General features: G+C 46.6%; 1 protein-coding gene across 1 annotated transcript; it reads left to right on the forward strand.

The window, feature by feature from the left end:
• The first annotated feature begins 8,008 nt into the window (after positions 1 to 8,008).
• Positions 8,009 to 20,142, forward strand: CD4 (CD4 molecule). Its single transcript, XM_079316656.1, has 10 exons — positions 8,009 to 8,351; positions 14,171 to 14,302; positions 15,807 to 15,983; positions 16,069 to 16,212; positions 16,422 to 16,694; positions 17,141 to 17,503; positions 17,624 to 17,866; positions 17,957 to 18,075; positions 18,304 to 18,371; positions 19,587 to 20,142. The coding sequence occupies exons 2-10, from the start codon at positions 14,242 to 14,244 to the stop codon at positions 19,600 to 19,602; spliced, it is 1,464 nt and encodes a 487-aa protein (XP_079172782.1). The 5' UTR covers positions 8,009 to 8,351; positions 14,171 to 14,241; the 3' UTR covers positions 19,603 to 20,142.
• The last annotated feature ends 512 nt before the right edge of the window (positions 20,143 to 20,654 follow it).

Here is a 20,654-nt window from a genome sequence, read left to right on the forward strand (position 1 = left end):
AAAAAAGCCCCACTGACCCCTGTGTGTGCTTGTGGAGGATCGTGCCTATTTGGAGCCAGGTATACTTCTGCCTGTGTGGAGCCAATTCTAAGGATTTTGCTGCCTTCTCTTTCTCTTTCAGTTCTGTTTTATTGAAGTTGCCTGTTCGCTTCTGACATTTTCACAGTGGGGAAGGGGAAATTAAATGTCACTAGAGAAGGAAGAATCACAGGTTCAGTCTCTCCTTTTTGCTGCATTTCAGAGCCTTCTTTTCTTTTTTTTCTCCCATCTGACTGTCCTTGTTCATTCATTCATTTATTCCTTTAGTCCTCACATTTTCCTGAAAGATCTACAAGTGGTATTATGGCTCTTTGTCACTCTTCCTGCTAAGGATGTACTTAGCAATGTAAGCATGAGTCTGCCTCTCAAGACCTTCAATGCATTTAGGTTTCATGCAGTCAGAGAATGCTCTTCATGTCCCCTCTGAGCAGCTGTGGAGGCCTGTGGTACTGCTCTTGAGCAGCCATTGAAGGCTGCCCCAGAAGAAACACCAGTGGCAAGACTCCCACCTGTGATTTCTCCCATTTGGGTCCCCAAGCTGTGGCTGTTCCACGCTCAGGATGGAAGATTCTCTTGCCTTCAGAGAAGGTCACCACAGCCAGACCAGCTTTTGGTTATTTCAGCAGGCACATGAACAGACCTTCTTCCTGTGTGGCTCTCACCTTCCCTCCCCAAAAGGTTCAGGCACTCAGGCAGTGAATGCACTCAGGTACCCTTAGACTGCAGGTAGTGCAGCAGCAGCCAAAAGTCACAACTACCCCACTCCAGGAAGCTCACCTGGACTCCACAGCTCTTTAGCTACTCAGCTATCCATGTATTTTAGTGAAAATGACACCCCTTTCTCCACTGAATCCTAGAGAAGTGGAGCAGAGCTGCAAGGTTGACTTTTCTGCTTCAACCATCCCATGCAATTTCAGGCAAACCCTGGAGCAGAACCAACATAAGACAAGACAGTCCAGCATGGCACCAGCATCTTCCTAGGCAAATGATAATGCTGCAATTTTTTTCCAGGTGGGAGTGATCTGTCTAGCTCAATCACCTCTCTCTGCCAGATGCTTTGTAGGTAGAGAAAAAGTTGGTAAACCCTCATGGGGCTGAGGGGCAATCCAATATCCATCAGGATCACATAATATTCTCTCAGTGCCTGACAGTGGTTTGCTCTTTCTTCTCACACACAATGGGATGCTCTCTCCTCTGTGGGTAACGCTTTCAGCACTGCCTGTGACCAGCCTGGATGTTCTCATTGCTCAGATGTGGGCCTGGTCTGACTTTAAAGACCCCTGCATCCTTGTACTCTGACTTCCTCTGGCAATCAGTCCTTGGATCTGCTTATTCACTGTGAAAATGGTTCCTCTCTCGGTTTTGAATTGAAAGCTTTCCACTTTCACTGTTTTCTTTTCTCCCATCACAAAGGCTGGGAAAAGAGAGACTCCCAAATCTATCATACCTTGGATGGCAATTATTTTACCACATTTTATCACATTCCATTCCCTTTTATGTAATTTCCCTATTCCCTCCTGACTCATTGCTTTTCAGGTACAAATCCCAAATTTTGGGACTTTCTGTCTTGACAGTTGCATAGGTCCATGTCTATGCATGGTCAGCTCTGCTCTGGAAGAGGAGGCAGCAGCCCAGCAGGGGAGCAGTGCTGGTTTGCACAGAGACACAGAGCCTTTCTCTGCTTTACTTCCAGGCAGCCCTTCAGTGTTTTGTCTGCTCCTCTGAAAGAAGTTCAACAACACTGAGCTTGTACCCAGCTGTTCACTGTGCCTGTAATGATAGGCAGATGCCTGACATGGTGCAGTTACAGAGAGCAGAAGCCTGGATGTATTTATGCAGTTTAGATTTTCCTTCCTATAAACTATTCCTATATATAGGAAACTGTTTCCAAATCAAGATGGCACAAGGCAAGTCAGTAGAGTTGATGTGAAGGACTAAGAGTCTGTACAATAAAGCAAACAAATTTGGAAACCTGTTTCAAGTGGAGTCAGTAAATAGAAACAGGAAATAAAGCAAATGATATATGAAGGAAAGAGACCTGATTCTTTTCCATAAAGATACAGCTACAGGTGCAAAACTCAGATAAATATTTTCAACATATCAGAATGTGGTGGTATTCCATCATTCCATCACTCCTTTCTTTAACTGGATGGAAGACAAAGTATAACAAGAGGCTCGTTGGTCCAGATAAAGACAGGAAGAGATCACTCACTGATTATCATCACATCAAAACAGACTTGTCACGGGGAAATTATTTTATTTTATTACCAATAAAATAAAGTCAAAGCAGGATACTGAGAAAATAAATTCAAATCTTAAAAGACCTCCATCCCACCCTCCATTCTTCCAAAGCTTAATTTCACTCCAATTTTCTCTACCTTATTCCCCACAACAGCACAGGAGGACAGAGAATGGGGGCTGCAGTCAGCTCATCATGTGTTATCTCTGCCACTCCTCACACTCTCTCCTGCTCCAGTGTGGGGTCCCTCCCACAGGAGAGAGCTCTCCATGAACTTCTCCAATTAGATCCATCCCATAGGCTGCGTTTTTTTACAGACTGCTCCAGCATGAGTCCCCTCTGGGGTCACCAGTCCCACCTGCAAACCTGCTCCAGTGTGGGCTCTTCTCCCCATGGGGCCACAGGTCCCAGTGTGGGTTTCCCATGGGGTCACTGCTTCCTTTGGGGATCTCCCTGCTCAGATCTGGGCTCCTCCATGGGCTGCAGGAGAGTATCCTGCCTCACCATGATCTGCACCATGGGCTGTAGGGAATCTGTGCTCTGGCACCTGGAGCACCTCCTGCCCTTCTTCTGCACTGACCTTGGTGTCTGCAGGGCTGATTCTCTCACATATTCTCACTCCTCTCTCTGGCTGCAGTTGTTCATTTTTTTCCACCCCACTTAACTGTGTTATCCCAGAGGCTCTACCACCGCCACTGGTGGGCTCATCCTTGGCCATCAGTGTCCTGGAGCCAGCTGGCACTGGCTCTATCAGACATGGGGGAAGCTTCTGGCAGCTCCTCACAGAAGCCAACTCTGTAGCTCCCCAGCTATCTAGACCTTGCCATGAAAACTCATTGCACAGTGGATGAAAACTTAAATAAAAACCACAGGAAATCCAGTGGATTCCCTTTTAGCAGAAATGGGGCTTAAGGAATGCAAAGAAAGTATTATGCATGCAAATTCCTTTGCGTAGGACTCCTCCAAAAGGGATAGGAAGACAATCTTTCATCCTAAACTAATCTTTTTTTCACTAAGAAAGATCAACATCATTAGAAAAATCATAACTAGGTCCAGATGTTTTGCAACCCAGACTTCTGAGGGATTTACAGTGAGAAGCTAAGTGCCAGCAAATAACATAATCTGACAAAAGAACAACAAGAAAAATACACCTATTGTGGTCTTTGTGCATTCTGCACAACTTTATAAAAACAAATGTTAAAACCAGATCTCAAATTATGTAGGCTACTAAGGCACACTGAGTTTTATATTTGCTTGTCAAATTTGTGGGAACAATATCAGCACCAATCCTGAAAAAAATCCCATGACTTAGTATTCTGCTTCTATTTCTTCAACACTGATGAATAAACCCAAAACACACAGGGTTTTACTTTTGCCTTCTAAAGGCAAAACTGCCAAACCAAGCTCCTTATGGGAACGCTGTTGTGGGTAGTGAATCTTGTGCCTCCCACTAAGTTCCAAAGCATTTGGGACAGTCCCTTCATAGTTGTGGATTCCATCATGCTCAAGAGTTCCTCTCCCAGGTTTCCATCCCGCTGGCCTGTCTGCTCCATGTGGCTCCCTCCAAAAGCTGCCACATGGTGTGCTCTGGAAAGGGTGTCACTCCCACCCGGACAGGTGGGTCTCAGAGGGTCTCATGGCAGGACACAGGACACTCCTGGTTCCCAGAGACACAGGAAGTCATGCACAAGGGCAGATTTTGCAAGGATTTGGTAATTCTCATTCTTACTGAGGTTTCTCACGTCCCTCTTCTTTTACAAGCACTCTGTGTCTTCTTTCTTGTCACCAGGTCTGCATTCCCTCTTTTTGTATGTAAAATGACACGGGTTTTGGACCAAGGAGGGCACACCAGCAAACTCCCTAACAAGTTTTGGGGGCACTTAGGACCCTCCCTCAGCACTCCCCAGCCCTTTAAAACCCTAAATTAGATATTCAGTAGGAATTCCTTGTCCCTGCCAGCTCCTTGTCCCGAGCCAATGCCGCCACCTAGCGCACCGTGCGGCGGGATTCCTGCTGATGGAGCGCCTCCGGATGCGCATCCAAACAGCTGCTGCCCCAGCTCCTCCCCCTTGCTTTTGCCAAGGCCACTAAGAGCGAGCTGGTAAGCGATGTGCATCCTGTGTACGTCCCCGAAAGCTCCCCCAGCCACCCCTCTGTTGCATTTCTCACGTGTCCGTATCGTGGGAGTGGTTTTGGTTAGGCTTGCTTTAGCCCCTGTCACTTTTGGTGACACACTTCTGCAGGTAGTGGTTCTTGATTCCCCTGTCCAGTGCCCTCCAAGCAGTCCCTGATTTCCCAGCACACTTGGCTAGTCTTGCTCCATCAAGCTCCACCCTTCCTGACTAAATACCCCACGCTCATGAAGAACCCCTCTGGAGTGTTCCCAATTTTCCACTGTGATCAGCACATTAATCTTTATGATATCTGCTATCTGCCACCACTGCTATAAAGAAAATACTCTCTCATGATATCTGAAGAGAGCCCTTTCTTCCAAATTCCGGCTTCCAAGTGCTTGCAGAGAGGAATCTCTCCCCAGATTTCCCCCTTTTCTGAGGAAAACGGCTGTGCTGGGGTAAATCACTGGGTCCCCTCAGTAGCCAGCTTGTTGTTTCTAGCTCCCACATCTAGCATCAGAAATGCCCCTGGAGAAACTCACCAGGTGTCAGCAATTCTGTTGCAAAGAGAACGCTCCTGGCCTTTGAAGCTGCAGACAGTCAGGTGCCTGAAGATCTGGTTTTTATGCTGCATCAAACACTTGTCCTTCTTTCTCTCCAGCACCACTGGGCAACCACTAATTTTCCAACATATCTGGGTATCTTTCACCTGTCAGACTACAGAGGCACACCCATAGCCCCCACTGATGTGCAGGGAACTTGGTTTTAAGGAGGTGATCTCTGGAGGCATCTTGGCTTTCCAGTGAAGCCAGTTAAAAGGTCTTTCTCAACATCTGATTTCTGAGGCCCTTTTCTCCCTTTATCTCTTGCTTCCTTGGAGAGCTTCAGAGTCTCTGCAGACTATGACCATCACCCAGCACAGCCTGGAAGCTTCTCTCCGCTGAGAGGATCTGTTTCTCTCCAACCCCTGGCTTGGAAAAATACTGCTGGTGATGGGATTAGAGCAAAGAGAGGCAGCGCAGCCTGTCTCTGCAGGGGATAAAGCAGGGAGACATGACAGCCACTGATTTGTTGGGGGAGGGCTCTGTGCAGTGCTCAGGCCGTTCTCCCTGTGCTGTGGGGTCAGTGTGTGATGCTGGATGAGCCCCCTTTTCCCAGGGGTGCAGTACAGCAACTGTCCCAGAGAGGTGAGAACCAGACTTGCAAAGAACTGAAAAACCAGTTAAATATTTATGAAGAATATTATATTCAGAAGAGAGACTGACTGGCTAATATTATTCATCCCTTCTGGATTCTGATGTTTAATTAATGCTTGCAAAGTGCTTTGAGATGCTTGGATGAAAGTGATACAAAGACGTCACTGCACGCTGTGACCCTTGGTCCCAGAGGCACCTGTTCACTGCACAGCTGGAGCAGCTCCAAGAGATGGATCCCCACCCTAGGGCGACAGGGGACCACAACAGGCATTCTCACAGCATGACAAGCCTGCAGCTTTGTCTCCTCAGACCCACAGCCCTGCTTCTCCTTGCAACTCTGCAGCAAGTTCAAATGCATTTTGCAAGATTTACCCCTCCAGGGAATGTTATTTCTGGTAGATATTTGCAGTGACATAAACCAACTGTTTAAAAACAAGCCAATGTTTGTGCACTACAGTGTGCTGGGGAGACAAAATGCAAGACAAAATCTGCACAAACTGAAGCATCAGCTCAGTGCCTGAGATTCCCAAGCACTGAGGTGCCATAGCCTCACAATCCCAACCTGAGTTTTTTTAACTTACCCCCCCCCCCCCCCCTCCCCAGGACATCCCTTCTCTGGCAGCTGGGGACCAGAAAGGACATTTCTATTTGACACATGTAAGAGAATTTTGAAGATGTGATATGTTAAGTTCTTGCAGGAGAACTGTGTCTCGGAAAAGGGCTTTCCCAAGTTCTGGACACTGGCAGAGTGCCCATCCCATCCCATCCCATCCCATCCCATCCCATCCCATCCCATCCCATCCCATCCATCGTTTGTATCCCATTCTGGGAAGCTTCTGTCTCGTGCAGGTGACTTCCTCTCTGAAGCAGGACATCATCTTTCTCCGAAGTCAGTCAATGGAGAGGCTCTTGTGCTGGCCTGGTCACAGCTGTCCCTGTCACAGCGGGTGGCACACCGTGAACCTCGCTGCTGTGGCTGTCTGTCCCTGCTCCCCCCATGGTTACATCTCACACCCCCATCCTCCAGACAAAGGGGCAAGTCAGTGCCAAAGGGAGAAGAGTGGGTGGCACAGAGATGCAATCTCAGCCATGTCTGGGGCTCAGTGGGTTTCCGCCACCTTGGCTGAGGCTGGGATTCAGAGAGAGAGAGAGAGACCAAATGTAGGTGAGAAACCACAAAAGCCCCCTCCTCCACCCTACAGAGAAGGGAAACAGCTGAGATTCAGCGGTGGTGCAGGTTGGTACAGGTTCCTGAAGAGTAACCTTACACTGGGTTTACAGAGTGAGGTTTTGGTGCTGGAGGGGCTGCACCAGTGGCTTCTGTGAGACGTGAGGAGCCAGCCCGTGTCAGCCAGAGCCACCTCCAGACAGCCCCAGGGCAGACTCACTTCAGATCAAGGCTGAGCCCATCAGTGGTGCTGGTGGCACCTTTGTGATAGTGTACTTAACAATGGGCAAAAAGCTGTACACCAGCTGTGGGAGACAGGAAGGACAATATGTGGGAGAAACAGCCCTGCAGACTCCCAAGATCAGGGCAGAAGGAGGGGCAACAGGCGCTCCAGGTGCTAGAGCTGGGATCCCCGTGCAGCCCATGGAGAGCCTGCACTGGAGCAGGTTTTCTGGCAGGAGCTGTGGCCTGTGCAGGAGCCACACTGGGCTCCTAGATGAGGTTATCTAGGTTATCTAGCACCCTGCCCAACCATACCTTGAAAGCTTCCTGCAATGGCAACTCTGACACATCCCTGGGGAGGTTCTTCTGGTGACTGATTATTTTCACTGTAAAAAACATCTTCCTAATGTCAAGAGGAGCATGAAGAACTGCAGTCCATGGGAGGAAGAGTATTTCTTGAAGGACTCCATGGTGGAGCAGAGGAACAGCATAAGCAGGAAGAAGAAGCAGAGATGAAGTACTTGTTTGTTTGTTTTTAAATTTATCACTATTCTATCAATTTATTTGTTTTTAATTGGCCATAAATTAAATTAACTTTTCCCAAAATTAAGTCAGTTTTGTCCATGACAGTAGCTGGGGGGAGATCTCCTTGTCCTTATCCTGACCTGAGAGAGCTTTTCACATCTTCTCCTTCTGCCTTGCTGAGAAGGGGGAATTAGGGTGCAGTTGGGTGGGTGCTGACAGACAGCCAAGGAAAAGTCACCGTTGCTACAACGAAAATATTCTCTAATCTCACACTAAATCTCAGACGTACTCCAGAGAGGTGGGGCTGGGGTCAGCTCCTCAGAGGTGCCTCCTCTCAGTGGTGGTGCAGGAGACAGGCTGGGAAGTGGAGCTCAAATGGAGCTCACACAGGAGGAGTGGGATCTGCTCAGTAACCTGTCAGTCCCTGGGCTCTCCTCTCCTCCTGAGAGGAGCAGAGCCAGCTCCCAGCCATGCACGCCCAGCTCCCAGCCCCGTCACGGCCTCCAGCAGTGGCCCCATGGCCAATCGGCTCTCTGTGCTTGCACACTCATTCTCTCCACCGCCGCCATACATCGCCTTCCGCTCGCGTCCACTGCTGCTCACACCCGGAGCCCAATCCACGTGCTTTTGGAAAACCACCCTCTGCCCAGAGAAGCCGGCGGCTGGCGGCACAACCTGGACTGGCGGCAAGACCTCCGGATGGAGAGGAGGAGACATCAAGGCCAACCAAACATCTGCTTGTGAACATCAACTTCACTCTTCTTTTGTTTCAGCTGTAGCTGGGTGAGATCAATTACGGCAGGTGACAAACACAAGGAGACAGAAACACAGAGGCTGAGAGAAAAGAGGTAAGGAAACTCTTTCTTATGCTACAAAACCAGCCTGTTTTTGGGTTTTTTAATGCTACAAACTTTGTTACTCCACTCAAGTTGCATGGATGGATTGTTTTTGCCTTTCTTAAAGACGTGTTGTAAAACTATCTTAAACCTTTGACTTGATAATACTTCTGGCTGTGCAATTCTCCAAGGCCTTTTAATTTTAACTAAAAACTGTTTGCCTCCCTGGATTTTTCTCTGAAAGGGGCAGAAAAAAAGGGAGTTAGGAAAAGCTCAGCTTTCCTCAGAGCCTGGGGATCTCATGGATCTTTTAAACCTATATATAGGGAAATACGTCCTATATGAGGGCCTGTCACTGGTGACTGCGTATCCCCAAGGGCTGCAAATGCATTGGGGAACAGCCCTCTACCAACTGCCACTTGCTATCACCTTCTGCACATACCCTGCAGGAAGGGGAACTTTATTCTATAAAAAGCATGCAAAAATAAGAAGATGCCAGTCTCTAGCTAAGTAAAGATGTCTACTTACATCTGTACGTGCTGTGACCAGAGGGGTCTGTTCTGCTAATCCAGACTGACTGGCTCACTGCCTGACACTAGCTGCCAATGCAGCCTGATCCATTAGCTCAGGGCTGAGTGAGCAGGATTTCTTGGAAAAAGAGGGATCCTTGCAATTTCAGGACAACAGAAAAGAGATTTGCTTTCCCCTTCCGAGGGCTGCTGCGCAGTTGAAATTAGGAGTTTCAGTTCTGGTTGAATCTTTCAACTTTCAAGTGGCATATCCTACTCAGCCTCCATCAACCACCTCAGACATTCCTTCCTCCACACGGTGTGTGAAGGTTGAGTTCAGGATACTACTCAGTTACTACTCACTATGAACTCAACAGACCCTGGTGCAGGTTAGAATCATAGGATCACAGAAGGGTTTGGGTTGGAAGGGACCTTTAAAAAACATCTCATTCCAACACCCTGACAGAGGCAGAGACACCTTCCACCAGACCAGGTCACTCAAAGCCGCATCCAACCTGGCCTTGAACACTTCCAGGGATGGAGCAGCCGCAGCTTCTCTGGGCAACCTGTTCCAATACCTCATCAGTCTCTGAGTAAAAGATTTCTTCCTAACATTTACCCTCTTTTAGTTTAAAACCATTCCCCCTTCTCCTATCACTATCTGACCGTGTAAAAAGCTGCTCTTCATCTTTATTACAAGATCCCTTTAAGTACTGAAAGGCTGTGCTGAGATCTCCCCGACTTTTCCTTTGGCCTCCCCAGTGTGTCACAAACATGTCTGCCAAAGCTGCCTGCAGCACAGCAGGGCTCAGCTCATCCAAGCTGATCATCCACCTCATCCCCACTAGCAGCTCTTGAGCACCCAGGGATGGTGCCCACCTCATCTGCCACAGCCTCATGTGGGGACACTTTGTTCACCAAAGCAAAATTAAGGAGGGATAATACCCAAATGACAACCCAAGTAAATACAGGGCTTGGAAGGTTGAGGAAGGAGCTGATTTCAGGGTGCATCACAGTGATTTGATTAGTCACTGCCTCTGGTGGCTTTAGAAAGGCAGGTCTTGGCTTCCCCTTAGGCCAGAAGGGAGCAGCCGGGGCTGTGGAGGTGGAGCCACTTTTTGTGGCTTCCACATGGTTCCAGGCATGTGACTGGGCATGGGGTGCTCCATGGCTGAGGGGAGCCCAGCTGGTGCTGACACAGTGACATCACCACCCTTGTCCTGAGGGTGGGACCTTTCTTGGGGAGGTTCAGCTGCTTTCACCTCTGTGGCCCCATGGATCCTGCTCCAGTGCCTCCCTCTCCCAGGAGCTCCAATGGGAGGGTGACATCTGCTCTTGGATGAGCAGAGATGCTCAGGAGGAAATGGAGGCAGGGTCGAACAGCCCATGGGGACAGTAGGGACCGTGAAATGACCTTCACTGCTGTCAAAACTTTGCTCTCTGCTGGCTATTTTCATTGCACTTGGTCTCTTACCCTGCCTGCTGCTCACCTGACACTTGCTTTAACGTTAAGAAGCAAATTCAAAGAAGCCACTATTTGGTAAAAGAGCCAAGTCAGCCTTGTTTTAGATTTTTAAAGTGAGAAGAGCCCCACATCTGAGCCTAACTCTCATAACTCTTAAGCAGGGCAAGGCTCAGCTGGTCCCTGAGCCCTGGCCCGGAGCGCGCAGGGGAAATGCCGCGGCGGAAGCTGAGGTGTGGAGCCCTGCTGGGGAGGGAGGGCTGGGGCCCCTCAGCCCTGGCAGAACGAGCTGTCACATCAAAGCACAGCCACAAACAAGAGCAACAGGAGAAGACAAACCACACTGCAGGAAGGAGGCACAGGGACACACCGAGAAAAGGAGATGGCTTGCTCTGCATCAGTACCGGTTGCTGAGTTTTTATTTGTTGTTTTTATTTCTTTAAGTTCCCTCCTGTGTCATGCCAGTGCAGTCTGTGGAGAGGTCTCTGTAGCCATCACCCACTGAGGCTCAGTGCTGGAGGGACCAAGGGGCTGCCAGCCAAGCTCTCAGGTAGATGTTCTCCGGGCATGATTTGGTCCTGCAGGTATCATTCTCTGGAGCAAGCCCACTCACTACCTCAGCTCTTCTTTTCCTATGCCTCAGGGAGGCAGGGATCATTAAAAGAAGTCAAGAAGGAAATTAAACCAGTTTAGTAAGAGGGGGAAGTTAAAATGAAAAGGAAATCAATGTTCACTTGGGAAGGAGCCCTGCTCCTCCGTTGCTAGACGTGCTAATAAATCAAGTATGCCTGGACTGTTTCTGGCACAGAGGCCAGCTGGCATGAGATGGTCTGGGCTATTAAACTCACTTAACCTCCAAAATGAACTGGCCACATGCCAGCCACCTAATGGGAGAGGTCCCTGGCCCATGCTAACACCTAAATGCATCCCAAGAGTTGCTCGGGGGAGCAGAGTTGTCCCTGGCCAAAAATGTGTCAGGAAATGTACTAGCAATTTAACAGGACTGATGAGTATGTTCCAGTGCCTGGGGACATTCTGTGACACTGCTTAATTTATGAGTACCACCGTAAGATACAGCTGGGCTGCCTGTAAGGAGGCTATGGGTCTGCTACAAGCATCTGCTAATGAGAGCAGCTTGCTCCTCGCCTAACACAGCGAGTCTTGCTCACTGAGATCTGTAAACTCCGGAGCAGCATCCCTGTGATCTGGCCTGGAGGGATGCAGAAGGAGATAGAAAGGCAGGGGGGAATAGGAGGTGGCATGCATGAGAAGTACAAATAAACAGGGAGAGAGGAAAGGGGGTAAAAGAAATCCTAGCTGAAGGCAACCCATTTTCCTCACTGATTTGTAACATGTAGGTGGTAACATCACACTGTGGAGATCTGCCACAGAAATACAAAGATTAGTGTGAACAAAGTGGGAATGCAGGAGTTATGAAACCAAGAGAAGAAACAGAAGAACAAAGGTGCATCAATCTGCATCTACCAACATGCACAAGGTCAGCAGTTCACAGTCCCACAGTGCTCTGGTTGTGTGGTTTTGCTCAATAACACGGAAGCAAGAAGGCAAAGAACAAACTGAAGCCATATGACAGGAGAATGGAGATTCCCAGTCAAAACAAAATTATGAGGTGTGACTCAGCGATTTCATTAATTTTTACTTGTTCCATTACCTTCAGGTTTTATATAAAGTTTAATGACTTTAAGAATTTGAAACCCATCACTGAACTGTTAATTTACAGGTATTACTTTAGAGTGGGGGCTGGCTTTTTCATCCCACAGAAACAGGTGATGTGAGATTTCACAGCAGGGATGAGGTTTCTCCTGTCACCTCAGGAATGGATCTTACTCAGGGCCCTGTGCCAGTTCTCAGTTATCAGTGTTCCTTTCGAGTGAGATGCATACAGATGCCTTGTTAGTGGCCCTTTCTTTATTCTGTAGCTTAACCCAGCAAACTGCTTCATCACTGCCTCTGCATCTTGTTAGGAGTCATCTCCAATCATCTGTACTTGCTCCTTTGTTTTACGCTTTTCACAGAAAACAGCTCATGCAAATATTTCCTGGCCTGGGGTGGGTTTTTTTGTTTAGCACGAGGCAAGCCACAGGTCTCCTCTGACTGTGTCTTTGCCACCTGTTTCTCTTCTGATGGTGCACATGGCTGCTGTCTTGCTCTTGCACACATATTTTTCATCTGTATGTGTGTACATCGGTCTGGATGTCAGATGTTGTGCTGACCTCATCTCCATTTAAATGTAGTGCTGATGTTTTCATCTACTCTTTGATAGCTTCACATGCTCTGATCATTAAATTAATTTCAGTATTAAATTATCCTCTAATAGAATATATTACACTTAATATTGCACATCCTACATATAAGTATAGTAGAAAATTATTCATGAATTTCTTTTGAGTTTCATCCCATTAAGACTCCAGCCTTCAGTCTGTCCCACACCTGACATGGGGACTGCCTGCTTTCAGAGAAGTGAGGTCACCTCACTGGCTTGCTCACTCCCCAGAGCATTTAAGCTGCTTGGCTTCCCTCCTGTGATACATGCTTGGTTTAAGGATGGAGAGCTCAGTAGTGTCCTTGCACCAGCAGCCATGGTCCCCTTCATCTTGTCAGTCCACCCAGCTGCAGTTGTTACCAGCACCTGGTCTTTGCTACAATCAGAAACTGCATCCAGTTTGATAACTCACCTTAACTTGATCATTAACTTCCAGTTCCCACTTAAGGTTTTGCTACTATTAATGCAACTTCTTCTTTTGGATCACATTCCTCGCTTCCCCCCATACTTTCCATTGAACAGTCCCAAGAATTCAAGCAGGTCTTTCCAACATCAGATTTGCTGGTTATAGAGATTTTTAAGGTAAGGAGTTTAAAAAAACCAATAAACCCAAACCTGAAGAAAAGTATTAATAACATCCTAAAGATGGATGTAATCACAGAATCACAAAAGTTCATGGAAATATTTAGATGGCAAGGAACATTGGGAGATTTCCAGTTAATTCTCCTACTCAGAGCTGAGTTGACTCTAAAACTACAACATGTTGCTCAGAGCTTGACAATGCAACTTCTGAGCGTCTCCAATGGTGTAGATTGCCTGGCATCACTTGGCATCTATTCCATTGCTGAACCACCTTCAGTGGGAAGAAAGTTTTCCTTCTATCTAGTCAACATTTTCCTGTTCAACAGATGGCTGCTGCCTCCTGTTCCTCTCTTGTGCACATCTGAGAAGAATGTGGCTTATTCTTCTAGGTGTAGCCATTAGATAATGGGAAACTGAAATTAGATCCCACTTTGGCTCCCTTCTCCCTATCAAGCCCAGTTTTCTGCCTCTCCCTGTACATCAGGTACTTCAACTTCCTCACCATCTCACTAGCCCTCCACTGAACTCTGGACAGTTTCTTGGCATCCTTGTACTGGAGGCCCAAAACTGTACCCTGTATCCTAGATGAGACTTCAGGTGTGCCAAATAGAGAGAAATAATTACTTCACTCTACTTCCAGCAGAGCTGGCTGTGCTCTTGCTAATGCAGCCCTGTATGTGTTTAGCTTTAATCTCTGCAAGAGTGATGATAACCCACTATAGAGAAGTAAAAAAGCACAGAACTCTTGGCAGTATAAACAGCTGCTTCCTGATGAATGCCAGAAGCCTAGGGATGAGTAAAATGAAATGTTTATTACCAAACTCCAGGGGCATGCTGCAGATGGATTCTTTGCTGAAACAAAGGGCTCTGGTGACTTTCCCAATAAGCTTCCATTTTGCTGTGCTGAAGGATGGTGGGAGCTGCCTGGGAACACAAGTCCCATCCATCGAGTCTGAAAATCAAACATCATTAACACAGCATTTGGGCCTTCCAGGATCAGATCCCTTGGCAGTGACAGCCTCTCCAGCCCTGCTCTCCGTGGACGGGAGGAGCGATCCCACAGCGATGGAGTCGTGCGGCAAAGCCGTGAGCCACACGGCTGCCACCTTCTTGCTTCTGCACCTGGGTGAGTCCTGGGCTCAGCAAACCCCCATGGCTCTCACAGCCTTTCCACAAGCCTCACAAGCCTCGGTGCATTTCCAGGCTCTTTCTGATGTGTCGTGTAAGGCTCCTCACATGGTTTAGCTTTGGGACTAAGCTGGGTTGTTCCCAGCTCGCCTGCTGAGCCTGCCAGCCAAAATCAGGGTGCATCGCCAGGTTTGGGGAGCTGCCCACAGAGATGCAGGAGTGGGGATTCCAGTGAAAACCATGATATACACCAAGCAGAGTGGAAAATACTGCCCCACTGCCTCCAGCTGTCTGGGCAAAAACATATCTGTGATCTGTAACCACATCTGTGATGTGATCTTCAGAATCTCATCACAGTTTTGCCCTTGCAAATGGAATGCTACTGGCTTGCTTAGCTTGACTGCTAATGTTACAAGCTTTGGTGGACTTTTTAGTTCTCATTTTCCAAGAAAGGAAAGACAGTGAATGAGGTCAAGCCTGTATTTCTCAGATACTCAGCTTTGATTCCTCTGGTCACAGAGGAAAGATTGGAAATCTTAGAACCACATGAAAAGCAAAAGATACCAACTCTTATTAATCACATTTCTAATTTCGCAGTTTAAGACAAATCATTAACTCCTGTAGTCCAATGTTCAATTATCAAAAACCTGTATTGGTACTGTTGCAGGTTATCTTTTAGAGGGATGTCACTTCTAGCAAACCCTACATTAAACTCATGCAAACTCTTCATTTTACACTTCTGCAGTTCCTTACTATTCAGGTCACCTGGGGGATTTGCAAGTAAGGCATCTCTGAGAGCTTACAAGCAGAGATGCAGGAGACCACAATCCTGTTATTCCCAATCTTACCTCTGGCAACCACATCTTCTTCTTAAGGTCTTCTACAGAAATCTTCTTTACAGTGAAGGAAAGAAAATGATTCTCCCAAGTAACCACTCCTAATGTTTCTTCAACCTTATACATCCTATTTCTAATACTGTCACTTAGCCCTCCTCCCAAGAACAGGAGCCTGACATTAGGTCAGCCTTCTTTCTTTCCATTTTACTTTATTTCTTCATTTCTGTGTTTTCAGTCTTCATCTATGAAAAAACTGGAAGAATGTGTGAGCAAATTTGTCAGTACTGACTGGGAAGTGAAGGAAGGCTGACATATGCTGTCCTCCATTTGCTACCAATGGAATAACTAAGTCATATCCAGTGGAAAAAGGCAGTTTCAGTAAAATTGTTGACACTTCAAAATTACAAATGATGGTCAGTCCACCATAAAAGCTGTTATTTTTACTTTTTTTCTGAATATGTACGAAGCCAGGTAATAAAAGAGATTGATTGACTGATTGATTGATTGATGATATAAAGAACTGACACATTCAGAAACTGAGGATAATTTCAGTGTCTGGGGAAGGGAGGAGAAATATCAACATCTTTTTGCAGGCTGGGAAGTGTTTACTGAGCCACCTTTCAGAAAGTGAACTTGTGCCTTTTTGTGGTGGGTATTGACTTTCAGGTCTGATCTCCAGTATGGCTCACCAAAATGAATTCCAGATCGGGCTTGCAGGAGGGGAGGTGATCCTGAACTGCACAGGCATTCTTCCTGACTCAGAATTATCCCGGGACACACTTGTGCGCTGGAAGTACTACAATACAGCTTTATGGCGTATGGAAAAGGGTAGACCTTGGAGAAGTAAGGTTTCCAATTCATTACCCCTTCTCCCTTCACACAGCTGAGAAACCTCTTCCCTCCTAACCAAGCCTATTTTTTTCAAAAGCACCAGCTTTCATTACTGATCGATTTGACATCAAGATGCAATATAAGCAGCTGTGGGTGCGGAATTTGAAGCTCTCTGACGCTGGCATCTACACCTGTGAATATGGCTCACACAAAGTCCACACCTCACTGCACATCTTTAAATGTGAGTCAGTGCAGGGGACCATAGAGCCTGGGGAGACATCTCTGCTGGCATTCTTTATCCTGCTGCATTTCTTCTGTCCTGGGCTATCATAGCTCATTTCTCCTCCATCTCCAAAGAACAGCACCTCCATGTTCTTTTTGCTGTAGCACTTGTCTCTCTCTCTCAGGAGGAAGAACTGACTTACTGGCTGTGCTTTTTTCTTTTTACAGTGATGATCTCTTCGGATGGGCATTTTCTGCAAAATGAAGTCCCTGAGCTGATTTTAATGCAAAATTCATCCAGTCCCCTACCGGATCTCAGAATCACATTGTTTGACAGTAACAATAACAGAGTAACACCACAATTACAAAACAAGAGCCGTCAAAAATACATAGTGAATTTAAGGAAACTGGAGGCTATGGACAGCGGGACCTGGGTGTGTCAGGCCCATTCAGACTCTCCATTGATTGAACAGAACATCCCCTTTGCTGTGAAGGTATTAGGTATGTGACAACAAAAATGGAACTCACACTCGGGCTTGGGAACCAGTGTTCCCTTCAGCTCATGAGTTTAACTTTAATTTCCACATCCCAAGCACTGGTGCTCCAGGACAGACTTCCCAGGGCTTCCGACAATACAGCTTGGGGATTGTTCTGCTGCCTGAGTTCTGTTCTACTCTACCACTCATTTTCCTCTCCAAGCTTTGTGAAGAGAAGATTCTTCTTTCTTCATGGTCTGTTCTTCTCAGCTGTGCTGTGCTTGGGATCTTTGGATCTTTCTGCTGTCTTATTCTCAGACTCTGTTTAACCTTCCTGGAGGATGTCGTGGCTTTTCTCCAAGTTCTTTTTAAGCTGAGTGCAGCGTGCCTCACTCTGGATCAAGGGTAGACATGGGGAAGCGTAACCATGGCTTTCTGTGCCTCTGTATTCCTTGTATCTTCTAAATTCAGGTTTTCAGAATCCAGATTTGGAAAGAAAGTATGCAACTGTTGATAGCACTGTCATCTTGTCATGGCGTCTGAACTTCCAGAAGATAAAATGGACAGAAGGTTTCACAGGACAGCTGAATTGGAAACAACAGGAAAGTGCAAACCCCCATGAGCTGGTTGATTTCAACGTCACAGCACAAGGACAGCTGCACGAGACCAAAAAAAGCAGCAACTTTCTGTTTGAGATACCCGAAGGAAAACCTGAAAGTACCATAGAAGTGAAGCTCCCCAAAGTGCATTTCAACCATTCTGGCCAGTACCAGTGCCAGCTGGAGTACCAAGGAAGACATGCACAGAGCAAGATTGAGCTGGTGGTGATGAAAGGTGAGAGGAAGAGAAGTGGGTCACGAAGAGGAGGAGCTGCAGAAACCTGCAAGCCACAAGAGTATAGATGGACCCATCTTGCCTTCCCCTCATTCACATGTCCTTTTCTCACATTTACAGTCTCAGCAAAACCTGTTGGGCCACTCTCCAGAGGGGCCAATATGACCCTGACCTGCCAGGTCTCTGGACAGCTCCCACCCAATGCCTACTTGCACTGGGAACGTGTGAATGGGACTAAGATGGACATGAAGAACTCCAAGCAGAATGAAGTGAAGTTGGAGGTGACCATCAGTGCTGCAGGGCTGTGGAGCTGTCACCTCATAGAAGACAGTGACAGAAAGATCAGTGTTCATTACCACGTGGGTATGGAAATTAGCATCACGTCCCTGCCCCAGCCCTAAAGCTATAAAATTCTCTTTGTTTCTGTGTCTAAACACTTTTCTTCTCCCACAGAGGAAGCTGCTGTTTGGACTAACTATGTGATAATTGGAGCAAGTGTTGGAGGCAGTTTATTGGTGTTTGCCCTTGGGTGCCTGTGCATCATCAGTGTTAAAAACTGGCAGAGGAGAAGGGTGAGTGCCATGGTCCCTGTGAAAAGTGCAGAGATTACTGGCTCTCCAAACCACAGGAGCAGTCAGATTTCTGTCTGGGTGCAGGGCAGAACAGACAAAGGGCCAATCCTTAGACTCAAGCAAGTTTTTGAGATGGGCAGTCTGCAGATGTCAAACAGCTTTACTACAGAGGAAAGCATTTGAAGCATAAAAATATCCAATTGTTCTTTGTCCCTTCTCTCCTGGCAGCAAAGGGCAAAAAGGATGGCGCAAGCAAGACAACACTTGCTGGAAAACAAGACGTGTCAGTGTCAACAGTAAGTGGCAATGAGAGCACCCAGAAGGGGCAAAGATGGTTTTCAAGAGAGAGGAGCTGGATGATTGAGTGGGGAGAATTGAACTTGAGCCTCTTTGGTGAAAGAGTACAGCTGCATTTCAGCATTTTCAGCTCTAACTTATGTTAAATCCTGCTTAAGAGTTATGAGCTATGCTAAAACCCAAACCCATGGTAGTGCTGTGTTGGGAAACTTCTGAGCAGAGTGACTTCACTCAAATTATCTTAATGTTGAGAGATGTTAGCCCAACCCAAGCAGGAGTTCCAAAGTCCTTTGGGAAGGTCCACAGTGAATCTGAGATCTGGATATCAAGGTTGTGGAGGTGGAAGGCACCAAGCACACAACCAAGCACAAGGATGAAACTCAAATTTTAAAAATCCATGATGTCCACAATTTAATTCCAGCTCTGCTAGCACAGTGCTGGACTGCAGTTAGTGCAAATTGCCAATCACCTCCCAGGAGTAACAAAAGAAGAGAAAAAAATCATAGAACACTCTGCTTTGTACCCTTTCCTGAAGGCCTTGGGTGATGTGAAATACACCATCGTGTCATGACCCTTTTCATGGGAGCAAGGATTTCTCAGCAGAAAAGCTGCTCTCTTTCCATGTCTAAGCTTATATGGTATCAGGCATCAGGAACAGCTGTTGGAAACACTGACAGCCTTTCTGCCACTGGAAATGGAGCACAAAGGGAAATATAAATGATTGCATGAACAAGTTTAATGAATGTTTGGGTACAAAACAGGACTTCTGCTTCATTTTCACTGGTGACATTGGCAAACTGTGATAGTTTCACCTGATTTTATTTTCACTGTCACCAAGAATTCAGTGAGAATGTTTATTGGCAAATGCTGCATCACAGCTAGGATATATATGTGGTAAAGAGCATAACATGTGTCAAAGAATTCACCTCATTTTCACATCCATTTTATCAAGGTTAAAAAATAATCCCCATAAAGAGAGGACAAAGCCTGTACAGATACATCAAAATCTAGATAAATCTGTGCAGTACAAGTGCTGATACAGTTGTTCTCTAACTCTCTTTGCCAAGTAAGCAGTTCAGTGTAACTGAAACCTAAACTGCAGCTATGTGGATGCTCAAGTAACTTTTTTTGCATCCTCAGCTACAGAGGCAGGCAGTCATTCTCTATGTAAAAAAAGCGGGGGGTGGTACTCATGTAGTACTTTTCTCCTGCAGCCGACTGAAGAAGTAGCAGTGCAACACCAGCATCACAAGGACTGATGAAGTCTCTGCCTGTACCTAAGCACCTGGCAGCCCACAAAGCTCTGTGAATCCATCTCCCTTTCTCCTGTTTTAATGTAATTCTTTATTCTTTCATCAGTCCCCTACTCTAATGCCATGGAGGGAGGTTGTCTGGCTGGGAGCCAAAGGACAAGACAAGAAACCCTGAGGGGTTATGATTTATCCCCAGTTCTATAATGAGAGATGCTGAACAGAAGATATTTGTGTGTATATATATATATACATATACACATGCACATATATAATATGCTTGTATTTTGTTCATGCACTTAATTTGACCTGCTTGTGGAACCAATTTTACGTGCTTCTTTTATCTGTCTGAGCGACAATAAATTACTTTGGGGTTGGGAGTTATTTTTTGCCAGCTGGACTACATTTTTTTCTGAGGCACCCTTGTCTGGTTCAAATTCACATTTCTCTCCTTCCTGCTAGGATGTGAAATGCTGATTCTCACTACCTCCAACCACCCTGGCTGCCATGAGCCTTTCTTAACGCACCAGCTCTTTGCTCTCTGTGAAACCTGTCTGTCCATGCTCATTTGCCTTTCCTGGACAGTCTGAGCCCTATATATTTACCCTTAGACCTACATATCTGATCCCCCATATCTATCCCTCAGCCTGTAGCTTTCACCTCTCCTAAGGTAAACATGCCAACAAATAAGTAAAAACAGCACAGCCAGTGGAATAATTCAGAATGAATTTTATTGAAAGGGCAGTTAAGGACACTAACAGATTCTGAAGTCAAAGCCCAAAGAAGTCCTGAATGTTGATTTAGAAGGTAAGTTTGGGAAGGGGGTGAGAAAATAATTTCCTAGGAGAACAAACCAGCCTTGAGCTGCCTAATCCTGCAGAGTGCAGAGAGCAGATGCTTCTGAGAAAGCCACTGAAAATGTTTCTCACCAAAATGACCCCTTTTTTTGGCTCAAGGAGATGAGAAGAGGGAGTGGAAAGCCCAAGAAATTTCAGACAGAACTAAAAGCATGTTTCAGAGATGACAGAACGT

Source organism: Erithacus rubecula (assembly GCF_903797595.1).
Source record: "Erithacus rubecula genome assembly, chromosome: 1".
In the NCBI taxonomy this organism is placed as follows: Eukaryota; Metazoa; Chordata; class Aves; order Passeriformes; family Muscicapidae; genus Erithacus; species Erithacus rubecula.

Bases quoted from the DNA above. Each gene is read 5' to 3' on its own strand.
- CD4 (XM_079316656.1), top strand. From the start codon at position 14,242: ATGGAGTCGTGCGGCAAAGCCGTGAGCCACACGGCTGCCACCTTCTTG. The intron at 15,984-16,068 runs GTAAGGTTTCCA...TTTTTTCAAAAG, and splicing joins AAAGGGTAGACCTTGGAGAA to CACCAGCTTTCATTACTGAT. The intron at 17,867-17,956 runs GTATGGAAATTA...CTTCTCCCACAG, and splicing joins CAGTGTTCATTACCACGTGG to AGGAAGCTGCTGTTTGGACT.